Genomic DNA, 17,144 nt, shown 5'->3' with positions numbered 1-17,144 from the left:
CTTGTGAGTAGACAGAATAAAAAATGCTTGTGGGTCATAGAACTTCAGTTCTTTTTATTATCAATAATACTTTTAAGAATTCAATTTCTGAAGGCTCCCTGCTTCCCCACAGAACTTAGAGCTCTAGCCGAAGGCCAAGGCAGCCGAACCACACCACACCACCCCCTGTCATCGTAGGAGCTCATATTATTTCGGCCTGGCAACATCAAAACTTGTCAGGGACCCTCCTGAGGAGGGCTGCACTGAGGAGGAATGGTGGGAGCTCCCCCTCCCACTGCTCCTGCTCCGGAATCTTCCCAGGAGCAGGAGGACGGTATAGACTTGGAACAGTGGTTTGCAGAGGGGCATAGTTCAGAAGGCAGAAGCTGGGAAATACCGTGTTTCTCCAAAAATAAGACACTGTCTTATATTTATTTTTTCCTCAAAACAAAAGAAAACATAGTGGCTTATTTTCAGGGGATGTCTTATTTTTTTTATTAAGTATGGTACAGTTTAACCTACAAGGTTAAACTGCCTATCACTATGGCTTATTTTCGGGGTATGGCTTATTTTCGGAGAAACAGGTACTGGATGGGGAACAGCTAGGAGAAGAAACACTGGAAGAGAGAGGGTTAACAGATTCACTCTCTCTGGAAAGCATCCATCCACTCTCCTCAAGGTCAAGGAGAGCTGAGAAAGTGGCAGAACAAAGCACAGAGGGTATGAGCTCAAGTTACAAGATTTAGGAGTGACATAGATTAATAGGGACAGAAGGGGAGTAAGCCTTAATTGGGAGCACCACCATTCTAGAGAGATGTGTTCTGTTGTCTCTCGCTGGGGTTATTAAAAATTCTAACTGGTAAGATGTTCCTTTCATTTGATCTTTTGTTTACTGCCACAGGGGAAGAAACCAATTCCCCGAAACCTGGCAATACTACTCAGCTGATTGGATCAAAATAAATTGGTCAGGCAGAGAGGGCAAGAAGCAGGGGTACTCAATGGCCTCTGGTCCTTGTAGGTATTTGAAGAGCTTCCTTTTCGCAGACCCATTTGGATACAGTAGTACATGTCTCAGAAATAGTTTTGTTATCATTAAGTCTCCCGCAGGGGTTTTGTTGAGCTGGAGCTAGGTCTTTCAACCTGCAAAAGGAAGGAGAAAGCCAACAGCATTTGTCAAAGGGTGAACACATTCACCTACTTGGCCATTCTTTGCGAAAGAGGGGCTTGCCCATTTAGGTGCGATCCTATCATGTGGAATCAAGGCTAGTGGTTCTCAAATATTTCTCCAGTGAGCTTTCCTGGGCTGCAAGAACTTCCTGCTGTTTAACTAAGGTCCCCCCCGCGCGCACACACACTCCCAGTCAACCTCACTAGGAGAGATAGGGAAACTGTGACCCTCTGAATGTTGTTGTGCTACAACTCCCATCATCCCCCAGTCCTTGGCTATGCTGGCTCAGGCAGAGGGCATTTGGAGACTGGCTGCATCTGATGACCCACAAGTTCCCCATCTCTGCTTTATAGGATCTTCACAATGCACACATTAAGAGAAAGGAGTGCTACCCCTTTGCCTCTACATGAGGTACCCGTATATGAATGTTGTGGTGGTTGTAAACCAGGCACCCCCAAACTCTGCCCTCCAGCTGTTTTGGGACTACAACTCCCACCATCTCTACCTAACAGGACCAGTGGTCAGGGATGATGGGAATTGCAGTCCCAAAACATCTGGAGGGCCGACTTTGGGGGTGCCTGTTGTAAACTGTCACAAGAGATATACACTGCATTGCTCTAGGAGGAGTACACTGCCTGGAAAGAAAAATACTGTAAATGTCAAATAGCACAATTGCAACAAAGCTAAATACTCTTAATCCCATTAGATTTGGTGGGGGAGTTAGGCTTATGCTTTAATCTTTTTCACTGAAATAAGTCGCAAGACTGATGCATGATCCATCGTTTGACCATGCACTATATGCATTTTGAAAGCAGGCTGCGATGTTAGGTGTGAGACAAGCTTGCACCACAGGGGGAGAACTTGCAGGCATTTCTCTTCGAAGAGCCAGTGTGGTGTAGTGGTTAAGAGCGGTAGACTTGTAATCTGGGGAACCGGGTTCGTGTCTCCGCTCCTCCACATGCAGCTACTGGGTGACCTTGGGCTAGTCACACTTCTTTGAAGTCTCTCAGCCCCACCCACCTCACAGGGTGTTTGTTGTGGGGGAGGAGGGGAAAGGAGATTGTGAGCCGCTTTGAGACTCCTTCAGGTAGTGATAAAGTGGGATATCAAATCCAAACTCTTCTCTTCTTCTTCGAAGGGTGTGGACATACACCCCCTTCTTTCTGCCCCTTTGCAAAGGAATTCAAGGCAGTGCAAAATTGTTTCACTTATTTCCACAATAACCTTGTGAGGCATTTATTTACTATATATTAAATTGGTGAGTTGGCTTTATTTTGCCCAGGGCTACCCAAAGCAATTTACAGCCAAACAAACAAGCAAAACACCCCACTAAGTTACATTAAAACCAACAGAAAAAAAGAAATATATTTTTTAAAAAACACACACCATCCCACCGATTTCTAAAAGGCCACAGGCCAAAGAGACTTTGCTGAGACTGGTGCAAGATTACCTAGTGAGCTTCACGAGGGAGCACCAGGTAGCTCAGAGGTGCATTTGGCATCTTTCATTATATATACAGCTTCTGGTGGATGCTGTGTGAAGTTTTATTGCTCTAATGAGTGTTTTATGGCTCATTAGGACTTTGCCAAGGTCCAGCACGCTCCCACGAAGCTCAGTCAGTGTGCTCTTGGCAAAATGCAGAGTTCCTCCTGTTGCACAGCAGAAGCTTGTGTGGCTTTCTGGAAGTAGCTCACGAATAAAGTCCACAGAGAACAGTTTATTTCTACTCTACTGAACTTTATTTACAGATTAAATACAGACTGACCCCGGAGAGTTAGCCGGCATGGCTCTGTCTCTTCCAAGCGATATCGAAACTAACTTTCACACAGACAGAACAAAGAACAGATTCCTGTATATGGGACCTCCCAGTGATCAGGTGACTCACAGCACAGTTTAACCCCTTAGTGGGTACTTCCTACTCCTCACATGCTGAAGAGTCACCTCAACCTTGGCTTCTGACATTCCAAGGGTATGTTTTCAGGACCCACCTTATTTCTGTGGTCATGAGTTGTTTTCAACTGTGTTTTAATGTTGTAACCCACATTGGGACTTTAGGGTACACTAAAAGGGTGCATTTTGACAGGTGTCAATAACCTGGTGCGTTTAGCATGGCATATGACTGGCCAGAGGGTTTGGGGAGACGGCGACCTGGCCCTCCCCACCCCTGCTCTGCAGAGTATGATGAGATACTCACAGTTTGTCATCTAACGGGGAGCCGTCCACCCAGGTCCAATTCCAGTCAGGAGGTGTGGCTTGTAATCCAATCCACAGCAGTGGAGATTGGCTATTACTCAGTATAAAGGCCTGTAAACAATGCAATTAGTCGTGACTATAATATCTAGCTTTTCCCTCTCTGACAAGTAAATCCTACTAGATTAGGACAATGGCCCATCTCATCCAGCAGTGGCCCATCTCGTCTAGCATTCTGTTCTCACGGTTGGCAGCCATATTCTTGCGGGAATCCCACAAGAAGGACATGAGCAAAACACACTTTGTTCAGCTATGAGGTTCTCAGGAACCAGTTTTCAGAAGCACACTGCCTCTGACTATGGAGGCTAGCAGCCACTGAAATCCTTATCCTCCATGAATTTGTCTAGTCCACATTTAAAACCATCCAGGCTGATGGCCGCGTTGCCTTCTGTGGAAGTAAGTTCATTGGCCTGGCTATGCACAATGTGAATAAGTACTGAGTGGTGTGTCCTAGCCTTCTTGACCTGCTGCCAAACTTGCACACCTGTGTAATTCATCTAGGGCTAGATCTACACAGCTACTTTTTTAATAAAAAAAAACGCTCTCCAAACGATCTGTAAATTTTTTTTTTGCAAAACTCACTATTGAAAATATCATTCAGATGTGATTTTAGCTCTACAGTGGCATCTGGTGTTGTAGGATTAGACACATTTATAATGTGTTGCGGGTTTTGTTTGGGTTTTAACTAATGTAGCTGAGCCCTAGACATTTCACCAGCTGGGGCTCCCTATAACTTGTGGAGTGGAAAAATTGCTTTCCAACCATGTGTATATTAGGCAAATTAGCATACAAAGTTGTGTATACAAGTTTGCATAAGTATGCTGTTGAATTTTCATGGGAACTATGTTTTTTTTAAAACACAAAGGAAGGAAAGAAAGAAAGGAAAGAAAAGAAATATGGAAAACTGAAAGGAGCAATTCCACTTCAAAATTCATAGAACTGTGAATTTTAAAGGATATTTACTGCTTGAATGCGTAATGCAGATTTCCTAGCAGCCTGCAATAGAAGCTGAGGAACCAACAAAAAGGTTAAATAAGCTATTTCAGTGGCCCCCTAATCTTTCCCAAGGCTCCATATTTGTATTTTTAAAATGAAACTGCACGGGACTGAACATAATTTTTAGTTTGGCTGTAAGTATAATCAATCACAGTCCCATTATAAGGGAATGAAAGGTTCCCTTGTGGTAGATTCCTAGCATATCCTAAAATTATTTGGCCAGTCCACTACACTACAGAGTCACATGTTAGATCAGGGGTTGGCAACCTAAGGCCCATGGGCCACAAGCGGCCCACAGGGGTCATTTAACTGGCCCACGAGCTGCCCCTGAACCGAGTTGCCCGCTTGGCGAGTCCCTGTGTGCTGTACTAAACCAGCGCAGTGCAGGGACTCACTTCTGTGGTGCCGGAAATTGTGTCTGCGCAGACACTGGAAATGATGGGCATGCACACTCATGCGCGCGCGCGACCCAGCCCACAGAGGAATCACCGCTGGAGTGAACCGGCCCAGGCGAGGTAAACCTTGCCGACCCCTGTGTTAGAAGCATTATGTATGTTGTGTTAGATAATATGATGCGATTGAAACACAGCGGAATACCTTCACCCCCATTCATTTATCTTTGGATTTCGAAAGTGTGGACTATAAATGCAACAATAAATATATAAAAGATGTAATTCTACTCATCTTGTATTGTTTTTATTTTGCTATGGCTGTATCCTAACGCAATAAAGGTTTGAATTTGAATTACTCATCTTGGCAGTGGCTCTCCCTCCCCATCTATAAGGGATGTGGATATAAAGAGCCAGTGTGGTGTAGTGGTTAAGAGCGGTAGACTCCTAATCTGGGGAACCGGGTTCGCATCTCTACTCCACATGCAGCTGCTGAGTGACCTTGGACCTGAAGTTTCTCTGCCCCACTCATCTCACAGAGTGTTTGTTGTGGGGGAGGAAGGGAAAGGAGAATGTTAGCCACTTTGAGACTCCTTAGGGTAGTGATAAAACGGGATATCAAATCCAAACTCTTCTTCTTCTTCTTACTGTATTTACTTACCACTTCTTCTTGATTCTGTATCACCAACAATTGAGAATCTTTTGCTCTGCAGTCGTCTTTGCTCTTGTTCCAGTTTCGTGTTACACTGGAGAACCAGTAGCACTTGCTTTTGAAACGGAACCAGTTCTCAGGGCAGACTGTGCAGTTAGAGCTCTCTGGGAGCAGGGCGGGGGTGGAAGCATAAAAAATTGCAGGTTTGCACCAGATACAATGACAAACCATGGTTTGTAACTGACAGGAGCAAGCCTACACATTTACACAACCCTTTGTTTGCATCCTCACTAATCCACTTTTCTCCTTCACACACAACAAAGTATTAAATGGGAGCTGCAGTGCATTTTGACAGATGCCAAGGGAGAGATCTGAGGACACCATGTATTCAGGAAAAAGGTGGGCTATAAATTACAATAAAATTAGGTTACTCTAGGATTGGTTCAGGGACGCGGGTGGCACTGTGGTCTAAACCACAGAGCCTAGGGATTGCTGATCGGAAGGTCGGCTGTTTGAATCCCCGCAACGGGGTGAGCTCCCGTTCTTTGGTCCCAGCTTCTGCCCACCTAGCAGTTTGAAAGCACGTCAAAAGTGCAAGTAGATAAATAGGTACCGCTACAGCGGGAAGGTAAATGGCATTCTCATGTGCTGCTCTGGTTCACCAGAAGTGGCTTAGTCATGCTGGCCACATGACCCGGAAGCTGTCTGCAGACAAATGCCGGCTCCCTCGGCCTCTAGAGCGAGATGAGCACCGCAACCCCAGAGTCGTCCGCGACTGGACCTAACTGTTTAGGATTGGTTTTGTCATGGAATTCTGCTCAATATTGATCCAGGACAGAACCCTGATGTTTAGTTTTCAGAGTAAAAACTTAAACACGTTGCAGGATTCCAAAAAAATAGACCAGAGGCAATTATATTCTATCCAGCAGAGCTTTACTGCTACTGGAGGCAAATGAGCATAATGGTCACAAATCCAATACATTCAGAATTGGCCCTGTCCATAAGAAATCCAGTGATAGCAGACTTAACTTAAACGTACAATAACTTACAATAACGTATAATAAGACTAAACCTTAACACTATAGCATACTATGTACAGAATACCACACCAGAAGGAAAAGAGAAAGAGAATTTGAAACTCAGGCTCCTTCTGGCCTTACTATGATAGGCAGCATGACATTGACAGAAAAAGGTAACAGAACCAGTTTAAGCCAGCTGTACTCAGCTTCTCTGAAGGAATAACCCAAACATCATGAACCTTCTGCTTGTTTCTTTCACAGAGAGAAGCTCCCATAACCCTCTTGAATTAATTAGAATAGGAAAGATCTCTACACATCAGATCAATACTTTCTGTACTAAGAAATGCAAACTGACAGGTTCATTTATTTTCCGGGTTGTTTGCGGGGTTTCGATTACCACTAGATACAATTTAAGTGAAATCTAAAGTTTATGCCAGGGGTAGGCAACCTAAGGCCTGGGGGCCAGATGCGGCCCAATCACCTTCTCAATCCGGCCCGCGGACGGTCCGGGAATCAGTGTGTTTTTACATGAGTAGAATGTGTGCTTTTATTTGAAATGCATCTGTGGGGCATGGGAATTAGTTCATTCCCCCCCCCCAAAAAAATATATAGCCCAGCCCCCCACATGGTCTGAGGGACGGTGGACTGAAAAAGGTTGCTGACCCCAGGTTTATGAAAACCCTGTCTGGAGCTTTGTCATCAAGAAATGGTTATGAAGCTTAAAGAAATGGTTATGCAGTGTGAATGGGGGACTAAAACCTCAGTCTGCCCTCAGACTTCTTCCACCTGCCTATTTACAGTCCGTCCAGGGGTTGACACTGTTTCCCTCTTCTTAGTCTCAGTGATGCCTTTCAAGATCTCAGCAGGGAAGAGGATAGGGACAAAACTACATTCAGTTGGCTCAGCCTCTCTTTGTGGCTCCCTCTCTCTGTGCTCTTTCCTCCTTCCACCCCTACCAGTCCCAAAAGGCAGAAGCCCCCATTTTTATGATATGTGTTCCTTGAGCCTTATTGAGAAACAACACTCCATTTACCTGCTGAGCTGTTTTCAAGCGGCTTACAGAAAAATTGCTGCAGCGAAGTCATGTTCTGACCGACACGGGATTTCTCGAGATCACTCATAAGGGTCCTTGTCTGAAAACCTTCAAATAAGGATGTTTATTTTAAGTGATCAACAAACTGTGAAGAAATTCAAAGACCATTCAGTTGTTTTTTGTTATGGTATCTAATTGTATTGCTCTTCCTTTCTGGAATCCAGCGTTCCACATGGATTTCCCCTTCGTCATTGAAATAAAACGTGTTTGTTGTTGTTTTTAATTAAAGAGAATATCACAGTATCTCCTTTAAGGTAACAGCTCAGGTTCGGAAAGACTGCCTGTAATTTTCAAAAATTTGTCCAAGACAAATCTTTAGGCTGTGAAAACCAGGCAATCTAATTTTTGACAAGAACTTAAATGGCCGGATATTGAGCCACTCAAGAACAAATGCGCTCACTACACTGCATAGGTGCCAACTCCCTAAGGCCCTGGGCACCCACAAAATTCTCCATGAAGGAGCCGGGCACCCATAAATTTTGGTGCCGAGGCCATGCACGCTGCATGGCACCTACGGCCCCAGACACCCACAGTCAGGAGTGTAGGAAGGGGGTGTGGGGTGTGTGGTCCGCCCCGTGTGTCACCCTTGAGGGGTGGGTGACAAATTGGCAAACTGCAGGGGTCTGCCCTGCCCCACGCTGCCCGAAACGGATCGCTGTGGAGCCCCCGTGCACGGATTGCCCTGCCCCGCCATGCAGGGGGTGCGATTTGTTTTGGGCAGTGCGGGGAAGGCCAGGCCCTGTGGTAAGTGCCTCCCCCCCCCCGGGTGGATTGCCATGCCCCTGTGGGTGGATTGCCCCGCCCCCGCCACACTGGGTGCCAGAGCAGCTAGCTATGCCCCTGCCCACAGTTGTGGGGCCAAGCTGGTACTGCTACTACACTGTGACACCTGGCTGGGGAGGGTGGGGTATAAATAAAAAAAATACTATTATTATCATTATTATTATTAGTTCACATAGCAATAAACAGGAAACAAAGCAAAGAATTTGTCTTCAATGTCATTTTATTTTAATATTTTTTCCCCTTGTTAGTTTATTGCAACGTGAACCAGTTACAGCTACCCCGGTTTTCGAATACAATCCGTTCCGGAAATCCATTCAAGTTCAGAAACATTCGAAAACTGAAAGCAGAAGCCTCAAAATGGAAGCCTCAAGACAGAAAACTCAAAGCGGAAGCCATGTTTCCTGTTCGACTTCTGGGGCGCATTCGAAAACCACACCATTTCCTTCAGCATTCGGGTTCCGAAACGTTTGACTACGGAGGTGTTCAAAAACTACGGCACAGGATTTAGGTCATAATATACAATTTGAGGATTGGATATGGCTTTGGAAAGTGAATTTGAAATTTACGAATTGTATATTGTTGAAAGAGAATTACATGAAAATGATGTATAGGTGGTATATTACACCAGTAAAACCAGCAAAAATGTATAAAACAGAACAAAAGAACTGTTGGAGGTGTAAAGAAGGGGGAAGTACATTTTATCACATGTGGTGGGATTGCAATATTATTATTTTTTAAATGGGAAATGATACACAATGAACTGAAAAAAATGTTTAAAATAACATTTGTTTTTTTAAAAAAAAACCAGAAGCCTTTTTGTTAGGTATTTTAGGACAAGAGTTGCTGAAAGAAAAATGGACATTATTTATGTATGCTACAACAGCAGCAAGAATCTTAACAGCACAAAATTGGAAGAACGGAGAAGTACCATCAAAAGAACAATGGCAAGAAAAATCGATGAACTATGCAGAGTTAGCAAAGTTAACCAACAAACTGTGTGAAAGGGACAATAGTAATTTTGAAAAAGAATGTTTGTACCAAATACTCTATTGGCTTTATAAACAAACATATTCTAAAGTATGAAAATACCCCGACCTGTTCCTTTTTGTACAATTTTTGGGTTTGGCAGCGGGTGGCACATTCCGCGTTTCACCTCTGAGGCAAAATGGAACAGGCCACCCTTGCCCCCAGGGACTGCTGCCAAAATTATGTTTTGGCTATTAACAAAGACCTTCCTATTTCAACAACCCTTCTGAGCGTAGATATTCATTGCAGCCTGTATCTGTGTTGGATTTGAAATGGTTTTTTTTAATTTGTCTCTAATGGTTTCATATTTGAAATCTCTGCCATTGTTGTTGTTGTTTTAAATGGTTGGCGGTTCTATTGTTAAGTCACTTCACAAGAAGCAACCTATAAATGGAAATAAATAAATAAAAGTGATCTGTACTTACTCAGGGCTATCACAGTGACCCCGAGGATGACATTTCCAGCCCATCCAATCCAGAGAGCAGTCTGCCGCCCCTGAGAATTTGGTGAGGCACCTGTAAATTTGACTTTATTAATACTAGGTTCCCCAACACAAGGGTACAGAACCTCAGCCCTGAAGCCCAAATCTGCCCCCCCAGGCTTCTCTATGAGCCTTCCCCTTGTGATTCTCCCCCTCTTCCCAGGCTCAAACCTCTCCAGCCCTGCTCAACGCTCCTAGAGTGCTTTTGCTTGGCTGAAATGTGTCCCTGGGGCTTTCCACAATTTGCCACATGAGAAAACACTTCTGAAATTAATAGTTTTTTATCGCCATATCCATATCAAGGAAATACCTTTATTTGGCAAAGCAAAATGCTATAAGCCTTCAAGTTCTACAGAATTCTTCATCAGTCTGGATTTGAAAAATGCAAGATGGGTAGAGGGAGGGAGGGAGGGAGGGAGGGAGGGAGGGAGGGAGGGAGGGAAACGGCTGGTGTTATTTAAGTCATCTACGGTATATTTCTGCTTCTGAATACAATTATTCAAGCCATCTATGCTTGAATAATTGTATTCAGAAGCAGAAATATACAGTGGTACCTCTACTTACGAATAACTCTACTTACGAATGTTTCTACTTACGAACGGAGCTGCATCTGCCATCTTGGATGCGGTTTAGATAGGATTTTTCTACTTACGAATTTAGATAGGGTTCTTACGAATTTTTTTCTGCCAATGCATTCCTATAGGATTCGACTTACAATTTTTTTCGACTTACGAATGTTCGGAACGCATTAAATTTGTAAGTAGAGGTACCACTGTAGCTATTTTTTGTTCTTTACAAAGTTTTGGACAGGTCCTTTGAGCTTTTACTAATCGATTAAAATGTGTTGACAAGGGTCAAGGGTTAGGGTTACAGATAGTGTTAGGATTAAGATATGAGGTAGGGTTAGGGTTGGGGTTAGTATTAGTATTGGAGGTAGGGTTGGGGTTGGTTTAATGTTAGGATTAGGGTTGATTCTAGGGGTAGGAGGTAAGAATAGGGGTTGAGTTGAGGCTAGGGTTTTTAGGGTCAGTGTTAGTTTTAGAGTTAGGGTTGGAAGTAGGGTTAGGGTTGTGTTAAGGGTTAGGAGTAGGGTTGGCTTTAGGATTAGGATTAGCATTGGACACGGGTGGCGCTGTGGTCTAAAACACAGAGCCTAGGGCTTGCTGATCAGAAGGTTGGCGGTTCAAATCCCCGCGACGGGGTGAGCTCCCGTTGTTTGGTCCCAGGTTCTGCCCACCTAGCAGTTTGAAAGCACGTCAAAGTGCAAGTAGATAAATAGGTACCGCTCCGGTGGGAAGGTAAATGGCATTTCTGTGTGCTGCTTTGGTTTCGCCAGAAGTGGCTTAATCATGCTGGCCACATGACCCGGAAGCTGTACGCCAGCTCCCTCGGCCATTAAAGCGAGATGAGTGTCGCAACGGTCAGTGGTACCTATACCTTTAGGGTTAGGTAGTGCTTTTTTATGGGATACTGAAGGGTACACAGTTCTGGAACCTGTTGTTGATGTTGTTGTTGTTGAAAAGTGTGGCACTTACTGTAACAACTTCATGGTGAGTACTTTTTGGTTATAGAAAGAGTCCTTTTTTGGTTATAGAAAGTGTGACATTTACTGTAACAAGTTCATCATAAGTATCAGCACCTATTTTTCTAGGGGGAAAGCACTGAATATGCTCAAAGAAGAAGCAATTCTGCGCAGTTCTGCAGGGCCAGATACATAGAAAGGAGGTTTCATTTAGCAAGGTCTCACCATGTCCTTCCTTTCACACGCTGATCTCTGGAACTGTAGGTTGCTTAGGTTACATGTGATTCTTTCTTTAGAGGGTTTGCATTTATACAATGCAACCACAGTGCCTGCAAATGGGAGCTTATCATCCAGGGGAGGGCACAGAGTTTTAACCCTCCCCCCCCTGCATTTATTCCACGGGGGGGGGGGGGGTGCATATAACTAGGGGTGGGCAAATTTGTCCATTTAGGTTTCACAGTTTTCCATTTTTCCAGTCCACAGTTCACATTTCCATATCTGTTAAGAGCCCTGGTGAAAAACAATCAGCATTTCAATATGACTTTCTCCTAAAATGCATGATTTTGCAAAATATACACATATTTGCAAAACCATTTCCCCTAATATAATGCCTTGTTATTATCACAAATATGTGCATTTTAATGCACACTTTACCCCAGTACATACATTTTTGCACACGTTACTTGTGTACAGAAATGTATGATGCTTTAATGTACAAAAATGTATGGTGATCTGAAGAAGTGTGCATGCACACGAAAGCTCATACCAAAATAAAAAAACTTAGTTGGTCTTTAAGGTGCTGCTGGAAGGAATTTTTTTGCTTTATTTATTGTTTATGACAAATGAATTGTAGTTGTGCAATTAAGCAAATTGTGAATTCTTCAGCATCTTAGTCTGATTTCCGCCCCTAATAGGCACATTTCTGTATTCCATTTCAAAAAATGTACATTTTGCCTAGCATTTTTTTCTAATGCAACGCATGTTATGCCATTTATATGAACTCTTTACCCTAACATATGCCCATTACTACACATTCCTCAGCTGCAGGACTGCATTGCAAAATTCAGAAAATTTGAAGGGTGGCTTTGTTCCTCATCACATACAGTTTCTGAAAGTGTAGATCGGGCAAGCTTGCCTCCAAATGCAAACTGAACTGAATTTCTCCCCATCCCTAGTTCTGATGTTCTTATGCCCACCAATATTAGGAACTAGATGGCCTGCATTGCTTTCCTTCCCTCAAGCAGGCTTATCACTTCCCCCTGCTCTTTTATTATCATATATTTGCTTATTAATGTTTGTATGTGTTTTGAGGGTCTTCTGTTAGGCAGATAGGCAGATAAGCAGGATATAAGTTTTTAGAATAAATAAAATATAGGAACTGGGCAGGCTAGCAGTAGGGAACCTGGAGCCTTTCGGATGTTTCTAGATTAGTTTTCTTCATTCCTGCTTATTGACCATGCTGACTAGGGCTGATGGGAACTGTAGTCCAACAATATTTAAGGAGGATATTGACAAGCTAGAACAGGCATCCCCAAACTGCGGCCCTCCAGATGTTTTGGCCTACAACTCCCATGATCCCTAGCTAACAGGACCAGTGGTCAGGGATTATGGGAATTGTAGTCCAAAACATCTGGAGGGCCGAAGTTTGGGGATGCCTGAGCTAGAATGTGTGGGGAGGAGGGCAGCCAAGATGATCAGGGGTCTGGAAACCAAACCTTACGAGGAACGATTGAAGGAGCTGGGTTATGTTTAACCTGAAAAGAGGAGACTGAGAGGAGATATGATTGTTGTGTTGCTTAGTCGTTTAGTTGTGTCCGACTCTTCGTTACTCCATGGACCATAGCACGCCAGCACTCCTGTCTTCCACTGCCTCCCGCCATAGCTGCCAAGTTTTCCCTTTTCTCGTGAGGAAGCCTACCGGTATTCAGCATAAGGGAAAATCCCTTTAAAAAAGGGATAACTTGGCAGCTATGCCTCCCGCAGTTTGGTCAGACTCATGTTAGTGGCTTCGAGAACACTGTCAACCATCTCGTCCTCTGTCGTCCCCTTCTCCTTGTGCCCTCAATCTTTCCCAACATCAGGGTCTTTTCCAGGGAGTCTTCTCTTCTCATGAGGTGGCCAGAGTATTGGAGCCTCAGCTTCAGGATCCATCCTTCCAGTGGGGAGATATGATAGCCCATCTTCAAATATCTAACGGTCTATCACATGGAAAATGGAGCAAGCTTGTTTTAAGCTGTTCCAGAGGGTAGGACCTGAACCAGTGGCTTGAAGTTACAAGAAAGGAGATTCCAGCTAAACATCACAAAGAACTTTCTGACAGCAAGAGCTGTTTGACAGTGGAACAAACTCCCTAGGAAGGTGTGGACTCTCTTTCCTGGGAAGAGTTTGAGCAGAGGTTAGGTGGCCACTTGTCATGGATGCTTTAGTAGAGATGCCTGCATTGCAGGGGGTTGGACTAGATGATCCTTGGTGTCCCTTACCTCTCTACAATTCTATGTATATCTGAATGGGGATTAAATTGGGGGAAACTGGCTTAGATACTAGCAAAATGAGCACTGCTTTTGTTTCTCTGAAATCCGTTTTGGCTTCCCTTTTATTTGAAATATTCCTGAAGTGCCCATCTTTATAGCAACCCTCTATACAGTGGTACCTCAGGTTAAGTACTTAATTGCTTCTAGAAGTCCGACTTAACCTGAAGCGTACTTAACCTGAACTTTCCCATTGAAAGTAATGGATAGTGGATTAATCCATTCCAGACGGGTTCCCAGAGTACTTAACTTGAAAGTACTCAACCTGAAGCGTACTTAACCCAAGGTATGACTGTACTTAGTTATTTTGACTAACTACATGCTCACACAAAAGGCCACATCCTACTTCTGTGGCTACATTTGCTCTAAAAATATTTCGGCCCCTGCAGACCTGCTGTTCTCCGTGCTATAAGTAACAGCTTGGAGCCTTGTGAAAAAACATCCTTTCCCCGCTCCCCAACATTAAAACTTACTTGATCCTTGCGAGGGGTGAAGCAGCCTGGCAGAGGTTGGGGCTGAAGGGAGAGCAAGGTCAACGTAGATAGATCCATCGGTCATTCCACAAGAAGCAAAGAAGGCTGAGAGTTTGTGTGTGATATGGGACAACTAGCTGCTGCAAGGGAAGTGTGTACTGTATATTAGTCAAGCCGGCCAACCAATGTAATTCGTTGAAGGAAGCGCTGCTGCTCTAACCAATGTAGTTGAAGTCAGGTTAGGTTTTCTGGTCTTCGAAAAACTGAAGCAGAGCTTCCTGATGCAGAAAGGTGAGGCTAACAATAATCCAGATGGTTCCTTTTTCTTTCTCATCAAAATAGATGTCTGCCTCTTATTTTATTTATTAAGCAAGATTCACACACCGCTTATTTTTTAAAAAATCTTTAAGTGGTTCTGCTGTAAAGTATTCATTAAAAATAGCAATAAGAAAAGAAACTGAAATCAGCAGAGATAAATCAAATTGCTGAAATATGGGGGGGGGGGGAAATCAACCAGTTTAACATGCACTTAAAAAGAAATTTACATGGTAAAAGTTCATGCCTGGTTAGTAATTATTTTATTTTATTTTATTTTATTTATACATCCATACATCCATATATACCCCTCATCCAACTGGGTTTCCCCAGCCAAACTGGGCAGCTCCCAACAGAATATATTTTTTTAAAAAATAAAACATTAAAAACCTCTCATCTTCCGTTGGATGGTTCCCCAGAAGCTCTGTGTCTGATGCGAGCAAACCAGTTGTATTCCTTTAGATCCACCTTTGTCAGGGCATGGACTGACTCCAGCTACAAAAAGCTGAGGCTACGGAACAGACCCTTGGTCTGGGGTACAGTTTGGGGGGGTTGTTGATGGTGGGGTTGTTGTTATTTATATTAATTTTTATATTAAATATATTACATTTATATCAATGTTTTGTATCTTTATTTTGCGTCTTAGGATTTATGTTGAAATTGTTCAATTTGGTTGTGTGCTCTGTGGTGTTTTGTTGATTGTTTATGACTACTTCTGTATATGTTGTGAGCTGCCTAGAGGAGGCATTCCCAAACTTGCGGCCCTCCAGATGTTTTGGACTACAATTCCCATCATCCCTGACCACTGGTCCTGTTAGCTAGGGATCATGGGAGTTGTAGGCCAAAACATCTGGAGGGCCGCAGCTTGGGGATGCCTGGCCTAGAGCATGGTGTTGTCAAGGGAGCTGACATGTAGCAGTTGTTCGCAGATTGGAGAGAGACAAAGCAACACCAGCTAACTTGCAGTTAGTCAATTTACTGAGGAATCGGAACAGACAACACAGAGGCTCCAGAGATATACTCCACTATAGCAAGCAGTTGCTCAGACTGTCGTGCACCTCCCCCTTCACTATCTAACCCTGTGTGTTGGGCCCCTTCCTCTGTCTGCGATGAGCCCCAAGGAACCCTCTCTGTCTCTGCCTGACTCTCTGCTCTGTTATGTGGCTCAAACGCCATGCCCTGGGAATGGGAGGTTAGCAGAAACACTTAGCAGAAACACTGCTGCTAAGTCTGACACCTGTCTTTGCTCTGTGCTGGGGCACCAGCTTGTTTCCTCCTTTTCCTCATCCTCCAAGCTGCCAATCTCTAGTACCTCCCAGGTCTTCTCCTTCTCTGGGGTGTGTCCAGTTGTCCACTGCCAGGAGCACTGATCCAAATCTTCCTTTGCTCTATCCCTGCTCTTGGCCAGGTGGTTTCTATTCCTCTCACTGTGCAGATCACATGCCTGTGTTATCCACTCCAGCAAAGATTGTTGTAATCACGCTCCCGTGATTACAACAATCTTTGCTGGAGTGGATGTTTGCTGTATTCTGTTTCCGTTCCCCCACCCCCCTTCAGACTTCTCTCAGCGAGAGGAGGCATCTTTTCCTTTTGTTCTGCCTTACACTTAATAAAATAGCTTTTAGTACACAACCTCAGCCTGGCTCCGTCTGCGTTTTATCTGTGCTGGACTCTGAACATGTACTCAGTCAGTGTCTCCAAGACATGATAAAACTTTTTTTTCCCTTCCAGTACCACCTTAGAGACCAACTAAGTTTGTCATTGGCATGAGCTTTCGTGTGCACACTTCTTCAGATACACTGAAACAGAAGTCACCAGACCCTTCAGTCTCTCAGGACATTCTATACAAAATCTCAAAGTACCTGTCTTATTACAAATGAATTTCAGAAATAGACTGGAAAGAGAAGTTGCTGAACTGCAGCTTACTACCAAACGTAAAACCATGGAGAGACCTGGTCTGAATAAACACATTGGATTCTTATCTCATTATACCTGATAAAACTATCTTTAGCCATCTCACCCCTTGCTTTTTCCTGTAAGACCAATTGCAGTTGTTAAGTCGTGAACAGGTTTACCGCACCTATCAGCCAATCACCCATTCCCACCACCCTTCTGAGTAATACCCCTCCCCACCCTCTCACTACGGTATATATAAGGGTCTGGTGACTTCTGTTTCAGTGTATCTGAAGAAGTGTGCATGCACACGAAAGCTCATACTTATGACAAACTTAGTTGCTCTCTAAGGTGCTACTGGAAGGATTTTTTTATTTTGTTTCGACTACGGCTACCTACCTGTAACTAGATTCTAGCCTGTTTGTGAATTTTTTTATTGGGGGGGTATCATTTTAGTTGGTATGGGTTTTCCCCCCCTTTGTTTTACCATGTATGCCAGGGAAATATTACCTGAAGAAGTGTGCATGCTCACGAAAGCTCATACCAATGACAAACTTAGTTGGTCTCTAAGGTGCTA

At 43.8% G+C, this 17,144-nt stretch overlaps 1 protein-coding gene across 2 annotated transcripts; it reads right to left on the bottom strand.

Moving 5' to 3' along the window:
* Positions 1–27: 27 nt before the first annotated feature.
* On the bottom strand, positions 28–14,542 carry LOC118081064 (killer cell lectin-like receptor subfamily B member 1B allele A). 2 transcript variants are annotated; one of them, XM_035107204.3, is made up of 6 exons: positions 14,360–14,542; positions 9,781–9,870; positions 7,487–7,594; positions 5,444–5,598; positions 3,342–3,451; positions 28–1,119 (listed from the first exon to the last, which is right to left on the bottom strand). In XM_035107204.3, exons 1-6 carry the CDS (start codon positions 14,442–14,444, stop codon positions 975–977), a joined length of 693 nt encoding a protein of 230 aa, XP_034963095.3. In that variant the 5' UTR covers positions 14,445–14,542; the 3' UTR covers positions 28–974. The 2 variants fall into 2 exon arrangements, 1 of the variants encoding a protein (XP_034963095.3); XR_015948481.1 differs by lacking the exons at positions 3,342–3,451; positions 5,444–5,598; positions 7,487–7,594; positions 9,781–9,870; positions 14,360–14,542 and adding an exon at positions 2,598–3,327 and having other exon boundaries at positions 982–1,119.
* Positions 14,543–17,144: the final 2,602 nt, after the last annotated feature.

The sequence above is a fragment of the Zootoca vivipara genome, chromosome 2, assembly GCF_965207765.1.
Source record: "Zootoca vivipara chromosome 2, rZooViv2.hap1.1, whole genome shotgun sequence".
Classification (NCBI taxonomy): domain Eukaryota; kingdom Metazoa; phylum Chordata; class Lepidosauria; order Squamata; family Lacertidae; genus Zootoca; species Zootoca vivipara.
Note: the sequence above shows the minus strand (reverse complement) of the source record. Positions and strands in the feature narration are given on the sequence as shown.

Bases quoted from the DNA above. Each gene is read 5' to 3' on its own strand.
- LOC118081064 (XM_035107204.3), bottom strand. From the start codon at position 14,444: ATGACCGATGGATCTATCTACGTTGACCTTGCTCTCCCTTCAGCCCCA. The intron at 7,595-9,780 runs GTAAGTACAGAT...CCTTATTTGAAG, and splicing joins GGTCACTGTGATAGCCCTGA to GTTTTCAGACAAGGACCCTT. The intron at 3,452-5,443 runs GTAAGTAAATAC...CATTGTTTACAG, and splicing joins TACAGAATCAAGAAGAAGTG to GCCTTTATACTGAGTAATAG.